At 47.0% G+C, this 21,332-nt stretch overlaps 1 protein-coding gene across 2 annotated transcripts in view; it reads left to right on the top strand.

The window, feature by feature from the left end:
- Nucleotides 1-21,332, top strand: part of NUP107 (nucleoporin 107) — a 790,450-nt gene that overhangs the window by 530,463 nt on the left and 238,655 nt on the right. For both annotated transcript variants that reach the window (XM_069629720.1, XM_069629721.1), the window contains one exon: nt 225-375. In XM_069629720.1, coding sequence (XP_069485821.1) covers nt 225-375 — 151 coding nt within the window. The remainder of the gene's footprint in view (nt 1-224; nt 376-21,332) is intronic.

The raw sequence follows: 21,332 nt of genomic DNA, 5'->3' as shown, positions 1-21,332 counted from the left end.
AAACATTCCATCTTGTGGCATGTTAGTAACCTTTTTTGTGTGTAAACATTTTCATATGCACTTGAATCTGCCACAACTTGTGGTTGGCCAAATCTAGTGGCATTCCAGTAACTAAGGCAAACTGTACAAAAACATTTCTTTTTTCAGATGTTTATGTAAAGTGTCCCCTAACTTTAAAGAGAGAGAGCGACTCTATAACATTGTGTATTGGCTGTCTTCTACAGGTGCTTGTGAATGGGAAGCACACTGATCTAATTGCATTTTATGCCAGCCACCTGCCCACAGAACTTGGTGTAACTCAATATGCAGCATTCTTGGAAAATGTTACTGAACTCGATCAGCGCTATCGCTGCCTGGAACTGGCAAAGGAAGCGGGTAAGACATGCAAAGTAATACATTTGTTTTTCCCCCCTAAACTTAAGTATGAAATGTGTTGAGGGTACGGATGTTGAGCAGGGGTTGGGGGCAGATTATAACTGATTTATGTACAGGGCCATACTGAGGGGAGGTGGAATGGGCACTGTAGACATTATAAATGATTGTAGCTCATGCTGCTAATTAGTCAGTGCAGCTGAGCATAGCGCAGGAGTCTAAACCAATGTAGGTGCGTGGTTGGGTATTCCGGCTGTGAGAACATTTTTAAAATAATGGGTCAAAATGCTGCATTTATTTAGCATAACATTTGAGAGAAGCTGGACAAAACGTCATGAAATGTACTCTGTTCTGTAGGATAACGCATGAGCAAATACAAAAGATTATTGCCATATCACCACACGCAAGCACACAAGCATTAAACATTGTAATGATGCCTGTGCCCACAGTATATACCAGAACTGCTACAGTAAAGCATATGCTCATGAGGCCTCTGTCTGCAACATATGCCAGCATTAGCCTGTTAAGCACCATCAATACTGCCTGTGTCCAAATATAGGACAGTTTTGCTGATGTAAAACGAAAGTTGGTGCCCACAATTTGTGTGCTCTTCCACTAAAGTACATGTTTACTATGCCTGTGTCTACAGTTGCCATAATTTCCCCAGAAAATGTTTTCATGCATCCTCACCGAAATATATGCCAGTATTGTCACCTACAAAGTTGTCCAAGATGGTTCCCAGGGTTAAATGCCAGCATGCCAGATTTAATTGCATTCATGGTGTTGTCCTTTCCAGTCATGGTGCTGGTACATCGTATGCCAAACCCATGCAAACACTAACTCACCTGTGCACACTCGGGACCCCCTCCCGACCTTTGGTAGTCGGCCTACCAGGGTGTATGCAAGAGGTGGGTGACTGAGTGGGGTTGGGGGATTTGTCCTGGCTCCCCTCGAGTATGCGTTGTATATGACTGCTGGTACCGCTGCCCCATCCACAGTGCCTGTCCACCTCTTTGAATGGATTGCCTGTCTTCTGCAAATTCCTCAGCGGATAGATATCCTCATCCAGCTCTGCTGCTCATAAAATTCTTTGACAGGGGGCGGAGTGCACCTTGACTCGCCCATCGATCCATTTTGCTCGATGCTTGATCGTTGGCTCCTGACGGGATGTTGGGCATCTAATATGTACCATGTCACTATGTCCCGTACCTCAGTTCCTTTTTTCTGCACTCTCGACAAGCTGCTCTGAGGAACGTAGTGTTATCGAGTTTTCAACTCTTTTTTGATGGATTTTCGGCAGAATTTGCTTTCTTCTTCACCTTGATGTCAGCGCCTCGAATTTCAGGTTTTAAACTAAGATGTCGGTGACTGACTCACACGACATCTGTGTGTGGTACTTCGGCACAGATCATGACACATCACATAGGGTTGCGTGTCGTGTGCGAAGATGAACACAAAATCTCTGCGAGAGCGGGCAGCCCAACTTGCGTTGGGCTGACCGCTGTCATAATCCTATGCACCGTCAACTGACTGGTTCTTTGAGGCCGAGACTGAAGGGGCCTACCCCCAAAAAAGAAAGATACAGCAGCGTAAGATGAAGAAGGGGTCTCGCTCGAGAAACCACTCATTCTCGTCTCATAAGAAGAAAAGGCGCCACCAACACAATTCGGCTCTTCCGAAAGAGGTAAAACGTCAACTGGGCCGACCAATCAACACGATTGGCAAGAATTTAAAACTCAAATGTTTGCACCCCCATGCAGCAGGGGTCTGTGGCAGCAGTAGCGCTCTGAACTCCAGACCCCATGCAGACCCCTTTGCCAAGGCCATTGGTATCAGGAAAGGCTTTGGGCTCGATACTGAATAAGGTACCTAAACCCTTCCAGCAAGCCTCAGGGTTCAGACGCCCCCGACGCCTCAAAGGTGTCCAAGCCCCGTTCGCCATTCCATCGAGGGATAAACCCATGGCGCCGACTATCAGTGACAGCTCTTTTGTCGCACTATGCCGGACCGATTTCTTCGGGCGTCCTATCTTCGGCGCCGATGGTGGAGATGATCATGGTGACATTGATCCTGTGCATGCTGGGATGGGTGTCAAACGACTACTTCGACCAGGCAGATCTCCTGGCGTTGGCACAAGGACTCCATGATGCCAGCGGGCTGGACACAGAGCCAGCCTTCTACCCATGCCAAATTTTGGTCACTAGTGGATAGAGTGGTCAACACTTTAGGGCTGAATGCTGCAGCAGTGCCATCCCAGGGATATGAACTGACAGACATACTGGATGAGGGTCAGGTTATGGAAAGATATATGCTACTGCACCTGGCAATCGCCGATCCAGTAGCCTCCTGCACCCCTGCTCCATCCCTCTGGTCAACTCCACCATGACTGGGAAATACAGGCCGGCAAAAGGAGACCTATCATTTTTTGTCTTCTCAGCCTTCTCTGGATGTCTAGTTGTGCAGGCAGCCACAGTTTCCACCAGAGCGGCTTCCTCTACCTCAAATCTGCCTCCTGACAGGGAAGGTAAAAGGATAGATGCGATGGTGAAGAAAGTTTTTACATCTGGTGTCATGTCTGTGAAAGCCACTAATGTAGCCTGTGGGTTTGCCAAATATTCTTTCGGCCTCAAAGGCAGTAGAACAGGCAACCCAATACATCCCCGAAGTGGAGCTGCGAGACTGCTTTGTACAGCTGGTGGAAGATTGGAAGTGGTGGCCAGGCAGTTGTTGCAAACTGGCCTAGACGTGGCTGACTGCATAGGCTTTTACTTTTAATTTACTTTAAATTATTTATAGTGCGCACCTTGGACCCGGAGGCATTAGGGCGCAGACAAGAACAAAACTAAAACACAAGAAACAGGAATGAAGAAAGCATAAAGAGCATGAGCCAACCATGGCCGGAAGAAATGGAAGTCAATACCTGAAATCTAAGAAAATAGCAGTTTTTAAAAATCTTTCTTAAATGCAGATAGGGAACAGTGCTTTTTAAGGTGTGCGTGTAACTGATTCCAAAGCTTAGGCGCAGCCAGGTAGAAGGCTCCATTCTCAGCTTTCTTAGTTCTGCTCTGGGGAAAGAAACAAGTAGTTCTGACCGCTGAACCCAAGTGTCCCACCATTGACTTTCTCGATAATGTGAGCCTGCAAATAGGAAGGCATAAGGCCAAGTCTGCATTTAAAGGTATTAACCAGTAACCTGAACTTGGCACGAGCCTCAACAAGTAGCCAATGCAGAGAGCGCCTGGCATCTGACACATGATTGCGGCGGGTCAAGCCGACCACAACTCTAACCGCCCCATTTTGTACAATCTGTAGTCTCTGAAGATCCGGTTTGCATAGTCCGACCAAAAGACTACTACTAAACTAAACACTAGTCAATCTTAGACCCAATCATGGCTCTGGCTATAGTTTGAGTTAGCCTGTGTAATTAGGGGTCTTAAGTGTGATAACAATTTAACGTAGTAAACGGAAGTGGAGACCACTTGAGCCACATGGGATCTCATGGAGAGAGTCTGGTCGAGTAAAACTCCCAAGATTTTTATTTTGGAGATGGGTTGAATATTGTCATCCCCTAACCTGAAGGATCTATAGGCTGGATCCAGCTTGGCTCTTGAGACTGAGTTGCCCACAACAATCAATTCCGTCTTCTCCTTTATTCAGTGCGAGTTTGTTAAAAATCATCAATTTTTCAATAAGAGTAAATACTCTATTTAGTTCCAGTTCGTCCTGTGAGTGAGATCCTGAGAACGGGACAACACATTGGGTGTCTTCGGCGTAATCTGAAAAAATTATCCCTTCTTGCTCCAAAAAATAGAAGAAAGGGAACCATGAAAATGTTGTAAAGGCAGGGGGACGTACTAGCCCCCCGTGGTTTGTTTTGTTTTATTGAAATTTGTATAGCGCACAACAGCCCGTAAGCATCGTGGCACTTGTTACATGGCAGAGCTTAATTACATAAAAGGTATCGACATTAGTTACATAGTGATTCCATTTGTGATGCAAGATATACAAAGATTACAATAGTTTATATTACATTTATATTACAATATACAGGTTAAGAGGAAAAGGCGTGGTGACAGTGTTAGTCAAAGAAAGGGGTCTTGAGGGTATTGCGGAAGACAGAGATGAAGGTTTCCGCTCTGAGGGTGGCAGGGAGTGAGTTCCATAGTTTCAGTGCAATGTAAGAGAAGCCTAGCCCACCAGCAGTATCTCTCTTGATGCGTGGTGTGTGGAGCTGGTTGGTGTACTGAGATCTTGTGGGGCGGGTGGATTGTGTTCTTGATATAGCTTCTGATTAGGTATGTTGGAGTGGTGCTGTAGATGCATCTGTGTGTGATGGTGAGGATTTTGAAAGTAATGCGGTCTTTGCCCTTTAACCACTGGGATGCATGTCTGGCATGGGATATGTGGTCTCTTCTAGGGATACTCATGGCGGTTCTTAAAGCATTGTTTTGTGTAGTTTGTAGTCTGAGAATGTTTTTGGAAGAGTGCCAGCTAGAAGAGCGTTACAATAGTAGGGTTTGGCGCCTATTGTTGCTCTGGCTATTGCTAGACAGTTGGGAGCGGACAAGTATGGTTTAATGGCATTGATAAGTTTGGTGCTGTACGCTGATGCCGAGGCTATGGCGCTGACTTGTTTGCTCATTGATAAGTTTGCATCAATGTGTACGCCTAATGTTTTTACGGAGGATGAGACAGTGATGGTGGAGTGGTCTATGTTGAAATTGGCGTACTGGGGGTTTAGCTTATCTAAGGTGTTTTTCTGGCTGAGGATAGGTATTTCAGTCTTATCTCCGTTGAGACAAAGGCCATTGATCGCCATCCATGCTTGGATAGTAGCTTAGATATCGTGAAGGGCAATGGCATCTTGGTGATAGAGGCCAGATAGTGGTAAGAGTACTTGAGTGTCGTCTGCATAGTTGGTACCCCAAAGAGAACTGGAATAGGATTGGCTTCTGCTTCATCAGAACATACCCTGCAATGCCTATTCTCCACGAAAGAGGCAATCCGGGACACTGCCGCAGGTGATAAGTTGGCTACCTCGGCTAGTCTGGACATCAGGATGGAGTGTTCAACAAAATCGAACACAGCTGACTGATCCAAAGATATTAAAAGGGAAAGTGTGCCCTTATCCTGCCGTTCCAATAGTCTAGACTTCAGATCGAGAATTGAGGTCTCGGTACCAAAACTTTGTCGTATACCCGACTGGTAAGGGTGCAGAATGGGGAATTGATTCTGGCCATAAGCGACCTTGTCAAATATTTTTAACAGAAATAGGGTATTAGATATTGGACGATAGCTGAGGGGATTATCCAAGGGTAGTCCTGTTTTTTTTCAAAATATGTGTGACCATGGTTTGTTTAAGGTCATCAGGGACCTTGCCCTCGTTCAGCGAGGCGTTTACAAAGGTGCAAATTGCTTTTAAGATAGTTGGGGGGGTGGGGCATGTTTTTATGAACGGTGACGAGCAAGAATCCCCTCTGCATCTGGTCGCATTTAACTGTTCAATACCTTCTTCAGAGTCTCCTCAGATATTGGCTGAAAATTAAATTGAGCCACAGTCCGGTTTCTTAAGGGGGGTGTCTGATAGCCACAACCCGCTGAAGATGACTTCTCCTGTTTACAGAGTGTCTGTTTTAATACCAAGAAGTTTATTATGTAAACTATTTTGTATTAGCTGACGCCAAGGGGCATTTTTTTTTATTACCGATTGGGCAGCTGGACTGACTTCTGCTCTTTTAAAAAATTTTGAAATGTCCTTCACATCCGATTGAGCATTTGAAATTCTAGTATTATGAAAGTTCTTCTTACTTTCCAGTATGGCAAGTTTGTATGCTTTTGCTACCTTTTTATAGGCTGTTAAGGAGGCTAGAACAGGAGACGCATTCCAAAGGTAAAACGCTTTTTGTGTCTGAGATTTAAGCTTTTGGAGCTCTCCCGTAACCAAGGTTTACTTTCATTACCCTCTTCATGTTGTTTTAACTTCAGCGGGGCTAAGATATTCGAGAAGTTAGATATGTTTGACGCTAAGCGCGATGTCATGACATGGAGAGGCATTGAGTCGAAAAAACTGAGTGTGCTATCCAGTAAAGGTTCAATATTTGATGCAATACGTTTCAGATTACGTGACTGATAGTTGCCCTTCAGGTTATTCTTTATTTTCAGAGGGAGAGGTACTGAGAGGGAGAAGTGCACAAAAACGTGGTCCGACCACAGACAGCGCAGAGTATGGACATTGAGGCAATTAACATTGTGCGCCGAGAGCCAGTCCAAGGTATGACCGTGCAAACAGGTAGGTACAAAGACTTGCTGTTCAAAATCTTAGTCAAGTAGTGACTGTTGTAGCTCAGCAGCATAGCGTTCCTCGGTATTACCAAGCCAATAATTAAAATCGCCAAGAATAATGAACCGGGAGGAATCGTTCAAGAGTGGTAGCAATTAATTATTAATAGCCTCTATCAGAATTACGTTCTGAGAGGGGGGGGCGATATAGCAGAATTATATTTATAGTCGATTCTGCAGTCATGCCGACTTTAACGTGTAGAGATTCAATTCCCTCTAAGATTTGTCCAGATTTTTCCCAAATGGACAGCTGTTATTTAAAGTTAAAAGCAACCATCACCTCCACCCCCCTGCCCTCCAATCTATCCTTACGAATCATGACATAACCATTGGGTATTGATAAGTTAAGGCTGGGATCTGCAGCACTAGAACCCCGGGTCTCTGTCAAAGCACATACATGCAGATTGTTAAGTTCAATGTATTCAGCTGTTCAATTGGATTGGCTGTGAGGAGACAGGTCTATCTACGATCTTCATGCTTGTCGCCAAACGTCCACAACAGATTGCTGGACATGCCCTTTGAGGGCGGATTTCTTCTTGGCCATAAGCCTGTAACCTCCCCGACCCCCCCCCCCCCACACCCCCCATAGAAAAATGTAAGGAGTCAAAGATCGCTGCAAAATCGCAGGGCCTAGCTGAACACCCGGCAGACCAAGCCTGCCTTTAGGGGTAGGGGGCTACAGGCCTTGTGCCTTTCGGCAGGAAGGTGCAGCTCTCGCAAGCCAGACAGGGGCAGAATTGTTTCTCGTGCTCCAGAAGGGGCAGTCGGTGCTTCCAGCAGGCAGCGGTAGGGGTGGCTCCGCCCTCTAAGCCACTTTGATTTTTCCCCTCACACGACTAACCGTTTGGTGGATGGCTGTCGGAGCATTGGCCCCAATGGCGGGAGATTACCTCGGACGCCTGGGCCCTGGAGCTATTGGTCTGCCCTTCTTAAGGAAACCAACAGACACCACCTCCTCCAAGCCGACCGGGACAGGCACTCCAGGAAGGCCTGTTTTTGAAGGGTGCTGTGGAAGAGGTACCTTCCGAGCAGAGGATCGGGCTGGTATTCCTGGTACATCCTAGTGCCCAAAAAGGGAGGAGGTCTCCGTCCCATTTTGGACCTCAGGGCCTTGAACAAGTTCCTGAGGAAAGACAAATTCAAGATGATGATGTTGAGAGAAATTCTCCACACTCTCGAATTGCAGGACTTGCTGGTGTCAATAGATCTGCAGGAAGCTTATTTCCATGGAAGTTCCTCATAGGGGAGTGCTTCCCTTTGGGTTGATTTCCGCGCCAAGGGTCTTCACCAAGCTCATGGCAGTAGTCGTGGCTCACCTCAGACGATCCGTTGTCCACGTGCTCACGCACCTGGATGACTGGCTGATCCGTGGGAAGTCGGCAGAGCGCGTTTTGTCCCACCTAGCAGACACCTGTTCACTATTCCAGAGGCTGGGCTTCTCCCTGAATTTGGAGTCCCATGTGATGCCGGTACAGAAGTTCCAGTTCAACGGGCGGTGATCAACACCGAGGTAGGGAAGGCATTCCCTCCCGAGGAGAGAGTCAACAGCATTGTGCAGATGATGAAACTGTTCTGGAACCACGCTGCCTTACCAGCAGCTTCCTTCCTCCACCTCTTGACATCCTGTATTTTTCGAGTGCCAGAGGTTAGGCTGCAAATGAGATCCCTACAATGGCTCCTACGGGGTCAGTGGTCCCAGTACCTCAGAATCCTCAGATTCCCTCATGGTGTCCAGGTCAGTGGTCGGCGACCTTGGTTGGTGGGCCGACAACAGCAATCCCATGATGGGGGAACCCGTCTGGCCTCTGTGGCCTCAGGCCCGAGTGGTCACTTGATGCGTCTCGGAAGGGCTGGGGCGCTCACTGCGAGAACTTGCAGGTGAACGGCCTTTGGTCAGCAATGGAAGCCAGGTGGCACATCAACAGACTACAATTTGGAGCTATAAGGTTGGCCCTGAGGGCTTCCGCCCCATCTCTGTAGGGGAAGCATGTCCTGATTCTGTCGGCCAATGCGTTGGTCATACACTACCTGAACAAGCCAAGCAGGGTGGCTTGCACTCCCTCCCCCTCTGCAGAGAGGTAATGCAGTTGTGGTTCTGGCTATTGAGAACCGTATTGCAATGTTGGGGGAGTTTTCCTTAAGTCTTACTTGAAAGACTTCAGTAAGCTATTCCAGTGTTTTGTAGATCTCCAACTCTTAGTATCAGTCTGTACCAACTCGGGACCTTGGTAGAGTGGCAGAGCAGTCAGGCTCATCTTAAGCGGAAGGTGTGAGCTGTAGGTAAGTACACTGAACGCAGTAAGTAAAGCACATCAAAGAAACCCTTACACTTAAAATATATATTAAAATATAGATGTATTATATTTACACAAGTCACTATTAAATACTTGGCACAATAAACTATCACACATAGAAATACTTTTCAATACTTTCAAACGGTCACTTCTTAGTTGGTAGTGCATACAATTGTTACAGGAGTTTGAAAGTTCTATCAGTAATACTGCACACCCACAAAAGAATACAGCAATTGTATTAAGTCTTCATACACATATGAGAGTGATTTTTGGGTAGGAAAACAGTTGGTTAGTCTTATCCTAGTAGAGCTTCAGGTTCTAGAGGCAGTGTCGCAGCACAGCAAGTATTTTTAAGTAAAAAACGCAGCAACCCTAGCGAAAAGGCAGCTCATATCGGTTTAAAGTCTTGCAAAGCAGAAGAAATAGAAAGTTCCTGTGGATACTTTCTAGTCTCTAGGAAGGAAGATACAAGAAGGCTGAACCAATGTTGCAGACCCTGTTAAGGGACTCAGTAAAGGGACACAAGCAGTGGCTTTGGTCGGAGTTAAGAGGGGATTGCCCTATATGTGAACTCAAACGCCCTGGAGCGTCTTTCTGGAATCATGTAAGCAATTATAATTATAATTGGTTATTTATAATGCGCTTAATAGTCAGAAGTGTCTAAGCGCAGACCGAACCTGTGTTGCTCCACGTCTTCTTGCTTCCAAGACTTACGCATTGTCCGTGAGCTATCCTTCCGAGACAAATACCTTTTTTCATCACAGTACCTTAGGTTAGAAGAAATTGTTCATGCTGGATGCTCTTGGATGTTGCAGCTCTGGGCCGGACCTCCGGATTCCTTGGTCTGATGACTGAAGGCAGGACAATGGACGGGGATCTCTCAGCAGCAGTCTCGAGGGAGGACCGGGGGCATGACTTTTAACAACTACTTGGTTCACTCTGCGGTTTTGCTGCCTTTTCTGCAGCACCAACAAAGGACGCGATTCGCCGGGGCAATCTTTGCTTCCTGCCGTCCCATACTCTGAGGGGGTCTGGTCAAGTTGGATCAGATCTCTGGAGTGTCCTTAAGGGCTCAGCAAAGATTTGGAATGATTCGGCCTTTCCACCACGATTCACTTTAAATGGGCAGCAGGTCTCCTGGTTTTAATTTTCCACAGCGCTGGAAACTTACAGGACCTCAGGATGGCTCAAATCAAAGTTTGTTTTAGGACTGGTTGTTCCCACCAGCCAAAGGGAAGGGGGAAGTAGTCTTGGGAGTTCCTCTGTCGCACAGAAAACAGAGTCAGGACAGCAGTGGTCACTTCAGTGTTGCAGAAAGTCTGCAGGCGTCTCCGATAGTCTACTTCTTCGGTTACTTCAGATTCCAATGGTCGACTTGCCTATCACTCCAGAAGCCTCACCTTTTATACAGTTCCAGCACACACTCCTCTGCAATCTCTCAGCAATTTACAGAAAGGGGCGTTTGGCTGTCCAATCAAGAAATCCAGACCCCCCCCAGTAGGAGCTGATTTTATTCAGGCAGACAAAGGGCAGGGGGTTTGACAACTCCAACCCGACTTCCTGCCTGCCCAGTCACTCAAGAGCCTAGGCAAAACGCCACAAAACATACAAATAAAATATCATTAAAAAAACGAAAAAAACGCGCTCTGAAACACTTGTGTACAAGCTCGATACAAATAAAATATCATACCAGGACACCCCCTCCCAGAATGGTAGAAGAAGGGCTAACAAAGAACAACCACGCTAGAAATGGTGAAAAAGAAGGGGGGGGGGCCCAAGTTGGTACTTGAGTGCCCTTCATTGTGCGCTACCGAAGTATGGACATAGCCCACGGTATACAAATTGCACAATAGTTGGTAGAACACATCCACTGCCACCAGCCATAACTAGGAGATTGTCTATATGATTAAAAAGTCCCAGGAGCAGAGAGAAGGGGGATGCTAGGTATCCCTTTGTCACACCACATAATGTGGTGTGTGCCAATCTCTGATTGTAACGTTTTAGGAGAGATACTAAGTATCCCTGTATCCGTAAGAACTGTAGTTACTTGAGGATATAGAAAAAGATTCACAGGAGGACCCTAAAGGTTCCCGGCAACACTGCCCATAAGGAGCTGTGTGCTGCAATAGTAAAATACAGATGCCTTAAAGAGCTACGGAGTCAACAGACTCCATAGTAGAGTAGAATACAAAGAATAGAGTTCCAAAAAGACAGAGCCCACAAGACTGAGTTGAAAAAGGCTCCACTCATTCAGGATTAAAGAAAAGGGTCCGGAAGTCCAGCAAAAAGTGGTTAGGGTCTCACTAGGAGAGTTTATGAAGGATAAAAAAGATAAATCTCCCTGACACTTGGTCTCAGCAGTTCATCTGGCGGGGACAGAGAACAGAGATGCTCTGAGCAGGCAGAGCACGGTCTTGCACAAGTGGTGAAAATTGTGCCAAAATGTCCTGGGGGGGGGGCTCTTCTCTTGCTGGGGTACCCTATCAGTAGACCGGTTTTCCACAGAGTCCAACAGGAAATGCAGACAGTTTTGCTCGAGGGAATTCCCAGCGAATGGCACGCTAGGGGACGCGTTTCTGGTGGATTGGATCTTCCCTCTTTACACCTTCCCTCCGATTCCTGTCATCCCTTGAATTCTCAGGAGTTTGAAGAGGTTTCGAGCAACCATGGTCTTAAATGCCCTGGACTGGGCGTGGAGGATGTGGTACTCGAGCCTTCAGAATCTGACCATCTGCCCACCTCTCTGGTTGCCTCGTCGCCCAGATCTCCTGACCCAGTCAGAAGGTCGGATGCTTCAACTGAACCCAGAATCCCTCAACCTACAAGTGTGGCTCTTGAGAGGATGAGGTATGATAACTGGGACCTCACTGAAGAGGTACTCTAAGTGTTGCTGGCTGCACACAGTCTACAAGATCCCTGTACGCATGCAGGTGGAGATTTCCTTTTAACAGTATGCTGCAGCTGTATGAAGAACAATCTTCAGTGTGGAGAGAAAGAAATGTGTTAATGCATTGCCTTGGAATGCATGGGCAAGAAATGTTTGATTTACCAGACTTGAGATGAAGAAGGTGATGGTCTCAACGAATATGAAAAATGCATAATGAAATTAGATAAACACTGAAACTAAAATCGGCATAATACTAGAACACTACAAATTCATGCAAGGTTTCAAAAGGAAGAGGAAACAGTGGAAACGTACATCATAGCCCTCAGAATGTTGGCCCAAAAAAGTGAATTTTGGGATGGCAAAATAAGAGATTATAGGAGATGAGTGACCCCCCTCGAGATGATGCCCAGAGATTAGCAAATTAAGTTGAACACACTTCAAAGTGTGTGAAGGCTTTTGAGAAGAAAAATCAACAAAATAAGGTGTCTGAGAATTCCAACGAAAATGTCGTAGCCGTTGCTTGCAAAAAGTCAGCAGGCAAACGGAAAACCATCACCAACCTACCTAAACAATCAAAGGGACCCCCACAGAGACGCTGCTACAGATCTGATGAGGTGGGACACCTTGTGAGTAATACGCCATGTCCGGTGAGGGATGTAAAGTGCACAAGATGCAACAGAAAAGGGCATCTAGCCAAGTGCTGGAGTTCCCAAACCACCAACATGATAGAAGAATAGTGTGATCAAGCCGAATGAAGTGGTACTTGCTCTGGAAGATGACTATCTAGAGGACCCTAAAGAGAGTCAGAATTAATGGACAACATGTTTGAATGATAGGTTCCGGAGCAAAATACATCCTTATCCCTAAAAATGTTGACATAAAACCACGAGCGTATGGAGATGTAAACATAAGAGTACAGGGGTGGTCTATGGCACAGTTCCAATTTTTAAAGGGAGGTCTGCAGCAGAAAGGTTTATTTCACAGAGAAAGGCAGCATTCTATTATTGAGCTGGTTAGAGTAGAAACGGTTGAACATCAAGTTGGACCCAAATGAGGAAGAATGTGTTATACTCTGTGATGCAGGACTACACCCATAGCTCCTTAGAAACAACATTAGGTGTCTAAAGGGTTTTGTGGATAAGATAAGGCTGGCACAAGGACCTAAAGCAGTAGTACATAAGGTAAGAGCCATTCCTATGAGATTACTTGAACAGGTTAACAGTGACCTAAAAAATTTGAAACCGGAGGGGATAATTGAAAAGAATCGAATCGTCAGAGTGGGTATCGCCACTAGTAGTAGTAGCAATACCAAATGGTAAATTCTGCCTGTGTCGACTTGAGATATCTGAACAGGTGCTTAATTTCAGATCGTCATGCGCTACCAAATATGACTGAAATGCTCTCAACCTTGGAGGAAGCATATGTGTTTTCTTCAAAATTTGGTAGAAGTGGGTTCAATGGTGTGGATTTGTATAGCCGGACAAACATACACACATACATACATTCGGCTTTATATATAAAGATTTTGCAGATAAAACTATTCACATGAGATCCTTATTGAAGAATAAGGAAAAATGTGAGTGCACTGTACAGTGTGCATTAGAATTAGAAAATATAAAGACAGCTCTCGAACACACTTTCCCTGCAGAACTTTAGTATGGGCAGATGGACCATTATCTGATGCGAGCAACACAGGTGTAAGTGCTGTATTTACACAAATAGAAGACACAGAAGAATGTGATTGCATTTGCATCATGCCTGTTGAAGGGAGCTGAATTAAACTATTAGACAATTGAGAAGGAGTAGCTGACAAAATTGGCCATTGTAAAATTTACAAAATTTCTGAGGGGCTCGAACTTCACGATCAGCAACAGACCATAAGCCACTGAAAGAAATGCTGCTGAAAAAGGGCTTAGAATGGAGTGTTACGGATAAGGAAATGGATAGTGCCGCTTCAATGTCGATTACCTTCCAGGGAAGAGAAATATTCCTGTGGTCGGTCTGTCTCAGCTGACGACCAATGAAGAAGAGGTGGATGAGCCGGACTCTGTGTTACTTGTAGAACAGAAAATGATAGCAAAGGATAAGTGGGTTGAATGTATGGAAAATTATGTGAACTTAAGGAGGGTGAAGGATGAGCTGATGGCAAAGGGATTACGAGAGGGTCTGTGATTGGTTCGGATTTAGAGGGAATCTGGATGGTAAATTGCATATGAATGGTGAATTTGTGATGAGGGGGGATAGGATTATTCCCCCCAGCGTAGTAAGAAAGAGAATTATAGAAATGACCCATGAGGGGCATCGAGGGATCACCAACGCTAAGTAGACAGTTTGTGTGTGGTACTGGTGGCCATGATGTGATTTGGAGGTAGAACGAGCTGTGAGGAATTGCGTGTCTTGTTCATTAAGTGAGAAGAGTTTGGTGGCTAGGGAAAGCCCCATGACTGTCTTTGATATCACTAGCATGCCATGGGAGATGGTTGGAATGGATATTACCGGTCCCATATCGAGCAAGGGCGTGCAAAAGTACTGCATAGTGCTTGTAAACATATTGTCAAAGTGGATAGAGATAAAAATTACAAGTAGTATTATGACTAAAGAAGTGATTATGCAATTAGTGTTTAGGAGAGAAGGGTACCCATGTGCTGTAATGATCGACAATGGTGCCCAATTGAAATTGAGAGAAATATGTCAATATCCAATGGAGAATGGTATTGATCATAAATGAACCTCTATTTACCACCCACAGGCCAATGGTGTGGCTGAAAGATTCAACAAGGTCATCAAAGATTGTATAAGGTGGGCGTGGGCTAATGGAGAGGACTGGGTGAGAGTGGTGATGAGTAGGATTGAGGCACATTTTCTCGCCACATTGCACTACAGGGGTATTATCCTTTGAATTAAGTAGAGGGAGGTGAGCTAATTGAGATTTATGCCCACCTGGGTGAAGAGAGCTAGATGGGCGTGGGACAGTGCTCAACAAGCAAAACTGCTTGTTAAGGCGAGACAATTGAATAACAAGAGTAAGTATGACCGAAGGAAAGCTTTAAGAGTTGTTTGAACATCAGTGATGTGGTCAGAATGAAGTTACCTGCGCCGTTAAGGGGATGGGCCATTGAAATGGTCTAAACCGTGTCGAGTAGCAAGAGTTTTTCACAAAGCAGTAATGACTGAGGATGAAAGGATGTGCAAAGTGGGAAGAGTGGTGAAGGTTGAAGAATGGTGTACACCAGAAGTGATGGGTCAGGGTACTTTGGAGAGAGCAGAAAACGTGGAAAGGAAGTTTGTGAAAAAAGGATAAGTCACAGGAAGTTCAAGGATTATGTGATGGGTCAATGTGGGTGACCCCATATCCCCACAACTGTGTGTGTAGTGGGCTTGTTGTGCGTATGGAATGTGTGGAATATATGTGTGACCTGGATTCTGGAAGGAGGTGGCAGGAGAGAGAGAGATGGTTAGGTCAGTTGTCTGAGGATGGTAGCTCCAGCTTAAGTGCTAATGTGCTTTGAGCATTTCACTTAATAAATTCTTATAGAAACCTCCAACTGCTCTCGTTGTGTGTATGCTTCCTGTACTATTGGTATTGAGGAGGGAATTTGTTTTTAGGGATACAAAGGATTTGTTCCTTTGGTGTAATAGGTTGTAGGGTTACAACCTTAGGTTTTACCATCTGTTTTACCAGGTATTTGAGAGATCTCAAAATTACAATAAGCCATAGCCTCTTCTGGCATAGTGGTAAGTATCCCTTTCAGAGGAATAATACAGTCTCATCCCACGGAATCTCCTCACTACCCTGGGCCCTGTGTCCCCCCAGGTGATCCTCCCGCAATACACCACCCCCAGGGTTGGGGATCTGGAAGCATCTGCTGTCTCTTGGCCACCTGGGAGGAGACTTTAGGCATGCATTTAATGAGGGATCTGCAGGATCAAGATTTCCTCAGTCAGGAGCTGGATTGCCAGAGGACTGCTGCTGAAGGTGGGCTGCTGCAGACCCTTGTGTGTCTATGATTGGCCCCTACTACTTTGTCCTTGCTCTCTGCTCCTTAACTGCTGGTGGACTCTCATAATGTACTCTTTCTTACCATCCTAGCCTACTGGACCACTCATTTGTGGTCTGCATTGCTGCCTCCCTGGCAAAGGCTTCTGGCCTTAGAGTGGGGAGTATTCCAGTCCTGCAAATATGTTGTCTTGCTGCTACCCCACCTCAGCTCCATTCCAGGGATGCCCTTTGTCATCTTCTACAGTTTCCCCTGTTATGGTGCCATTTCTTGCTGGCTGGCTGTTTTTTTTTCCTGCTCCCCTGCGCCGTCTTGAAAACCTGGTCTGCTTCTGTTGCTGTCTTTGGGGAAGCCAATTTGTCTGCCTTTATGCCATCCTCTCAGGTGACCTGTTTGAGACTGGTTTGGTCGATCCATGTGTGGTTTTTGCTCCAAGTTCATTAGATCTTTGCTGGGTCGTGGTTCATATCCCTGCTACTCAGTCGTCAACTGCATCTACCAGTCCTACATGTGACACTAAACTGACACGTGCATCCTCCGTTTTTCAGTCGATTTTCTTTAGATCCAGCAACGTGAATGCTTTGCTCCACAGCCTGATCCTGTAATTAACGTCATGTTCCCCCATCCTACAATTCTAGTGGATTCTTTCCAGATATTCTATCCCCATTGCAGCAGATCTTTGGAAACTTTTACCAACAGGGGATGCAGCATGTCTCTTTGTGCGCTCCGCTTGACACCCCTATGGTGCCGGACATGACGCTGCGGCCAGTATATAAAGAGGTGCCTAACCCCATGACCATAGTTCTTTATTCCATGCACTCTGTTTGCTACAGGAACACAGCCACTTTGAATGTTTCGCAAAATGCCTATGGCAAAAGCTTAGGGTTTCAAGCCCTGCGTGGGCTGCTGTCTGCAAATGTCAGTCTCTGACCTTCACAGGATCTATCTGTACTGCCTGGGGGAGGAAATTATCATGTCAGTCGATGCATCCGAAGGCTCTCCGAGAGCAGTCTGCAAAACTCTACCCTTTTCCACAGGTGAAAAAGGCAACGAGATCTCGTTCCAAGGTCATAGAAGACTGGTCCCAGGTGCAAAATGTGAGAAGTGGCAGGACCGCAAAAGGTCACGTTCACTGAGCATTTCCCTCTTGACACTACTCTTCTTCCTCTTTGATGAAGAGGAGTAACCACTCCAAGGCTCCGCAGATAGTTTTCCTACCCACTCCTCCACTTCAAAGGCCCGGCACCGGTGACGTCTGTCTTTGCGCCAACAAACGCCACCTGTACCTTCTGCGCTGGGACAACCCGCCAGGGACCCATTGAAGGAACACACACCTTACTGCTCTGACTCCTATGGGTGAGGACCCATCCCTGAACCAACCCACTTAGACCTTGACTGCCTAGCACCTGTGCAAGCCCCCTCTGCCTCCGTGCCGACAGCTCTATGGCTCCTTTAAAGAATGCCCCATGCACAATGTGGTTGTTTATGTTGATGGGTGAAATCTCCAATGAGGTGGGTCATCACATCCCTTTTTGGGATAGTACCCCGGTGCCCTGAGAGCTGAGGGGCTTTCCAGAGGAGTTTTACGGGGACCAGGGGAGGGATTGTTGGAACCGGCTTACCACCTGCAGGAGGCTAGTAGTCTTGATAAGTCATCAAAGTTGGACATCTTCACAGTGCCGGGGAAGCTTCACGCCTCATTCCAACGCCGGCTAGCCAAGGTGGTAGACACCCTGGGGTTGCCGGCCTCTTTGAGGCGAACTGTTCAATGTGAACTTGGGCATCCTGATTGAAGGCTTTCATAAGAAAACCTTGCTGTCTTTTAACCCAACATTTGAGGCCACAGTGCTGGAAGCCTAGGAAAAACCTTCCTCCTTCTTAGCAATTGAACGGGACTTGGCTAGGGCACCATCCCAATTCCTTCAGACTCTGCTTTTCTTTCTACCCAGGCCTCCTATGAAAGCTTGGTGGTTCAGGCTGCGACTTCCAACTTGAGGACATCCACATATCCTTCTCTTCCTACAGACAGAGAGAGCAAGAGGTTGGCTGCATGGTGGAAGAAGGTTTCTGCCTCAGGCAGCCACGCCCCTTCAGCGATGCAACTCCTGTGCTTGATCCAAATTTTCTTTCGTCAATTGGTCGGCGGTTTGAGGCAGCCAAACACCTGCATGATAGAAAGGATAGAGCGGGCTTTGAGGCCCTGATTCAAGATAGCTGAATAATGCAATCAGGGCTGGGCACAGCTGATGGTGTGGGACAAGCTATGGCTACGGGCACAGTGGCAAGGAGGTATTCCTGGATGAGAAGCAATGGGTTTCCACATGGCATGCAGGCAAAGCTCCTAGATATGCATTTGATGGGTGTGACTGCTTTGGGGCTAAGGCCAATGTCTCCTTGCAGAAGTCCCAGTCCTTTAAGGCCACTGCAAAATCCTTGGGTCTGGCAGTGCAGCAAGCCTCAACTCCTGCTAGCAAAGGTAGATGATTTTGGCGCTCCACCTCCTATGCCCACAGTTTGGGCACGCAAGCAGCAGCAATGCTGTATCCCAAGTGATGGGGGCAGGGGAGCAACCAGAGGTGGAATCTCCACCTCTGCAGTCCCTTCTGTTATCCAGGGTGCAAAGCCCCTGTGACGGGCACTTTCCCCAGTGGGAGGGAGAATTTCCCAGTTTGGCTCAGAATGGTGTCCCACCGCGTCATACGCTTGGGCCGTACATGTTGTTCATCAGGGATATTGTCTTCCCTTTCAATGCCCTCCAGACCATCCTCCTTCCAGCCCTGTTTTGCTTCCAGGTGCTTTCCTGTTGGAGGTGGTTTGTCAGCTTCTGGCGAAGAGCACAACCAAATTGGTAGCATGCTCGGAAACAAGGCAGAGGCCGGTATTCAGTTTTACTTTCTTACTTTCTATTTTCAAAGAAAGACTAGGCTTGGTGTCCTATCCCGGATCTAAGGCTACTAAACTTGTACCGTCGCAAGGACAAATGCAAGATAACTCTTAACCAGATCCTTCAGACCCTCGATCTGCAGGACTGGTTGGTGTCCTTGGATCTTATGGATGCCTCCTTCGGTGTGCCTTTTCATGTCCAGCACATGATGTACAAAGTCCTACTTCCATTTGGTTTATCTTTGACACCCAGGGTTTTCACCCATCTGATGGCAGTGCGGTGGCTTACCTCCGGAAGGAAGGCATTATCACTGGATGACTGACTCACTCCCCTAACAAGGCATTGGCACATCTATTCTGTGCCTGTTGCACAGCTGGCACTTTTCCTTGACCTTCAAAAAGTCCCAGATTTCGCTGGCCCAGTCTCTGGTTTATTAGGGCAGTCTTGGACACTCTGCTGGGCAGAGCTTTTCTGCCTGAGGATCGACTGGCAGACCTCTCCCGGATGGTTAAACTCCTCCACTCCCACTGATAAATTCCCACTTCAGCTTCTTGTGCTTGCTTGGTCTCATGGCCTCCTGCATTCTGGTGGTTCCAGAGTCCCGGCTGCACAGGAGATCGTTGCAGGGGTCCCTCCTTTGACAGTGGTCTGAATTTCTAATGGATTCATTCCTGCTGCTGATTCTGTGATATCCCTATTCCAGCACAGCTGTACTCTGGAAACATTTCTGCATTCTGGAAGATGCCCCAAAGAAGGAAATGCTCCTGCCCTTTAATCGGGTGGTGAAGGCCCCCCATTATTGGATGTGTTGGAGAAACCTGCATCTGTTTCAGCAGTGGACAAGGACCTGGCGAGGAAGCACTGTCCCGCTCTGTCGGAACCCGGCTTTCCTTTCTTTCCATGCATCACCTGAAAGCCTAGTGGTTCATTCTGCAACAACTAGTCTGAAGACCGCTAGCTTTCCATACTTTTGACCAAACAGGGAGAGTAAGGTTTGACGCGTGGGGCAAGAAGGTGTTTGCGTCAGGCACTCTAATGCTGCAGGCTGTGAAGGCCTCTTTGCCATGGCGAAATTCTCCTTCAGCCTCTGGCCGCCAGTAGCCAATGTGGCAGAGTACATCCCAGAGAAAGAAATGAGGAATGGGTTTCTGTCCATGGCCTTGGACGGCAAGGAGACTGCACAGCAAATGCTGCAATCTGGACTGGACACAGCACACTAAGTTTGCAGGTGCATGGCCACTAGTGTGATGGTCAGCTGCCATTCAATGGATTGGATTGCTGTTCTCCCGCAGATGCCTCGTGATCGATGTTCTCATCTCCAGCTTTGCTTCTCAGAAACTTTTTGCCTGGGGACGTAGTGGACCTCGACTTTTGCCCGCCTCCTGCCAAGCTCTCGATAGTGTGTTCCAGACGTGCCGTCAGACGTCATACAAATAGCGCGTCACTACGGCCCACACCTCAGTTCCTTTTTTCCATGCGCTTGCACGCTGCATAGGGAACATGACTAGAGTTGCTTCCCGTTCTTACTGTATTTTCGTAGTTTTTTTTTCTTTAAAACCTTTACGCAATGTCCTCCAACAGGGTTTCGTGCCAAGACTACGGACGTCTCTCGGGTGCCCGAGCATCCCTCGGTGCCAAAAGTACCCGCGGCATCGATAGCTTAAGCTTCGAAGTCCATCCTCAAGCCTTTGGCCCCCGACATTCTGCGATGGTTCCTTTGGGCCACTGTCGAGATCGGGCTTCTTCGACTCCATGCACTCTGTTTTCAGAGTTTGGGAGCATGAGGACCCGGTCAACCCTGTTTTCATGGGCGCCGGCGGCGTCGACTATTTCGGCGACCTAGCTGATTTATTGGCTTTGGCTTAGGATTTGCATGATACCAGTGGTCGGTATACTTGGAGTTACAGCAGAAACAGCCCTATACCCACACTAGTGTGAAGTTCAAGGAGCTGGTTTGCAGGGTAGTAGACACCCTGGGGATGAAGACGTCCGGTGTCCCTCTTCATGGGTATTCTCTTTCCAACCTTTTGGACGAGAGTCCCACAGTCGAGACCAATATGGCTTTCAACCTGGCCATTGCAGATCCCTTAGCCTCATTATGGCAGCACCCTTGTACCATTCTCCCTGTGAATGCCATCTTCAGAGGGAAATATAGGCCGGGAACGGGAGATCCTTCTTTCCTCGCTACTCATTCCTCCCCGCAGGGGTTGTTGTTTCAGGCTGACCCTGTCTCCACTAGACCCGCGGCATCCACCTTTAATCTGCCTACGGAAAGACAGGGGGAAAACGTGACTGCCTGGCCAGAAAAGTGTTCACTTTTGGTAGCATGGCTCTCAAGGCCACTAATATGGTGTGTGGTTTCGCCAAATGTTTAGCTCATGGAGGGTGCCATGCAGGACTATTTCTTGCAGCTAGTGGACGATGGGTAGGTGGTAGCCAAACAGTTGTTGCAGACAGACCTGGACGTGGCAGACTGCGTTGGCAGAGCAATGTGTTCAGCAATTGTGATGAGACGCCAAGCTTATCTTAAAACGTCTGGTTTCTCCCCGAATGTCCAA

The sequence above is a fragment of the Ambystoma mexicanum genome, chromosome 12 (assembly GCF_040938575.1).
Source record: "Ambystoma mexicanum isolate Mex_15411 chromosome 12, UKY_AmexF1_1, whole genome shotgun sequence".
In the NCBI taxonomy this organism is placed as follows: Eukaryota; Metazoa; Chordata; class Amphibia; order Caudata; family Ambystomatidae; genus Ambystoma; species Ambystoma mexicanum.
This window is presented reverse-complemented; position numbering and strand designations above follow the sequence as displayed.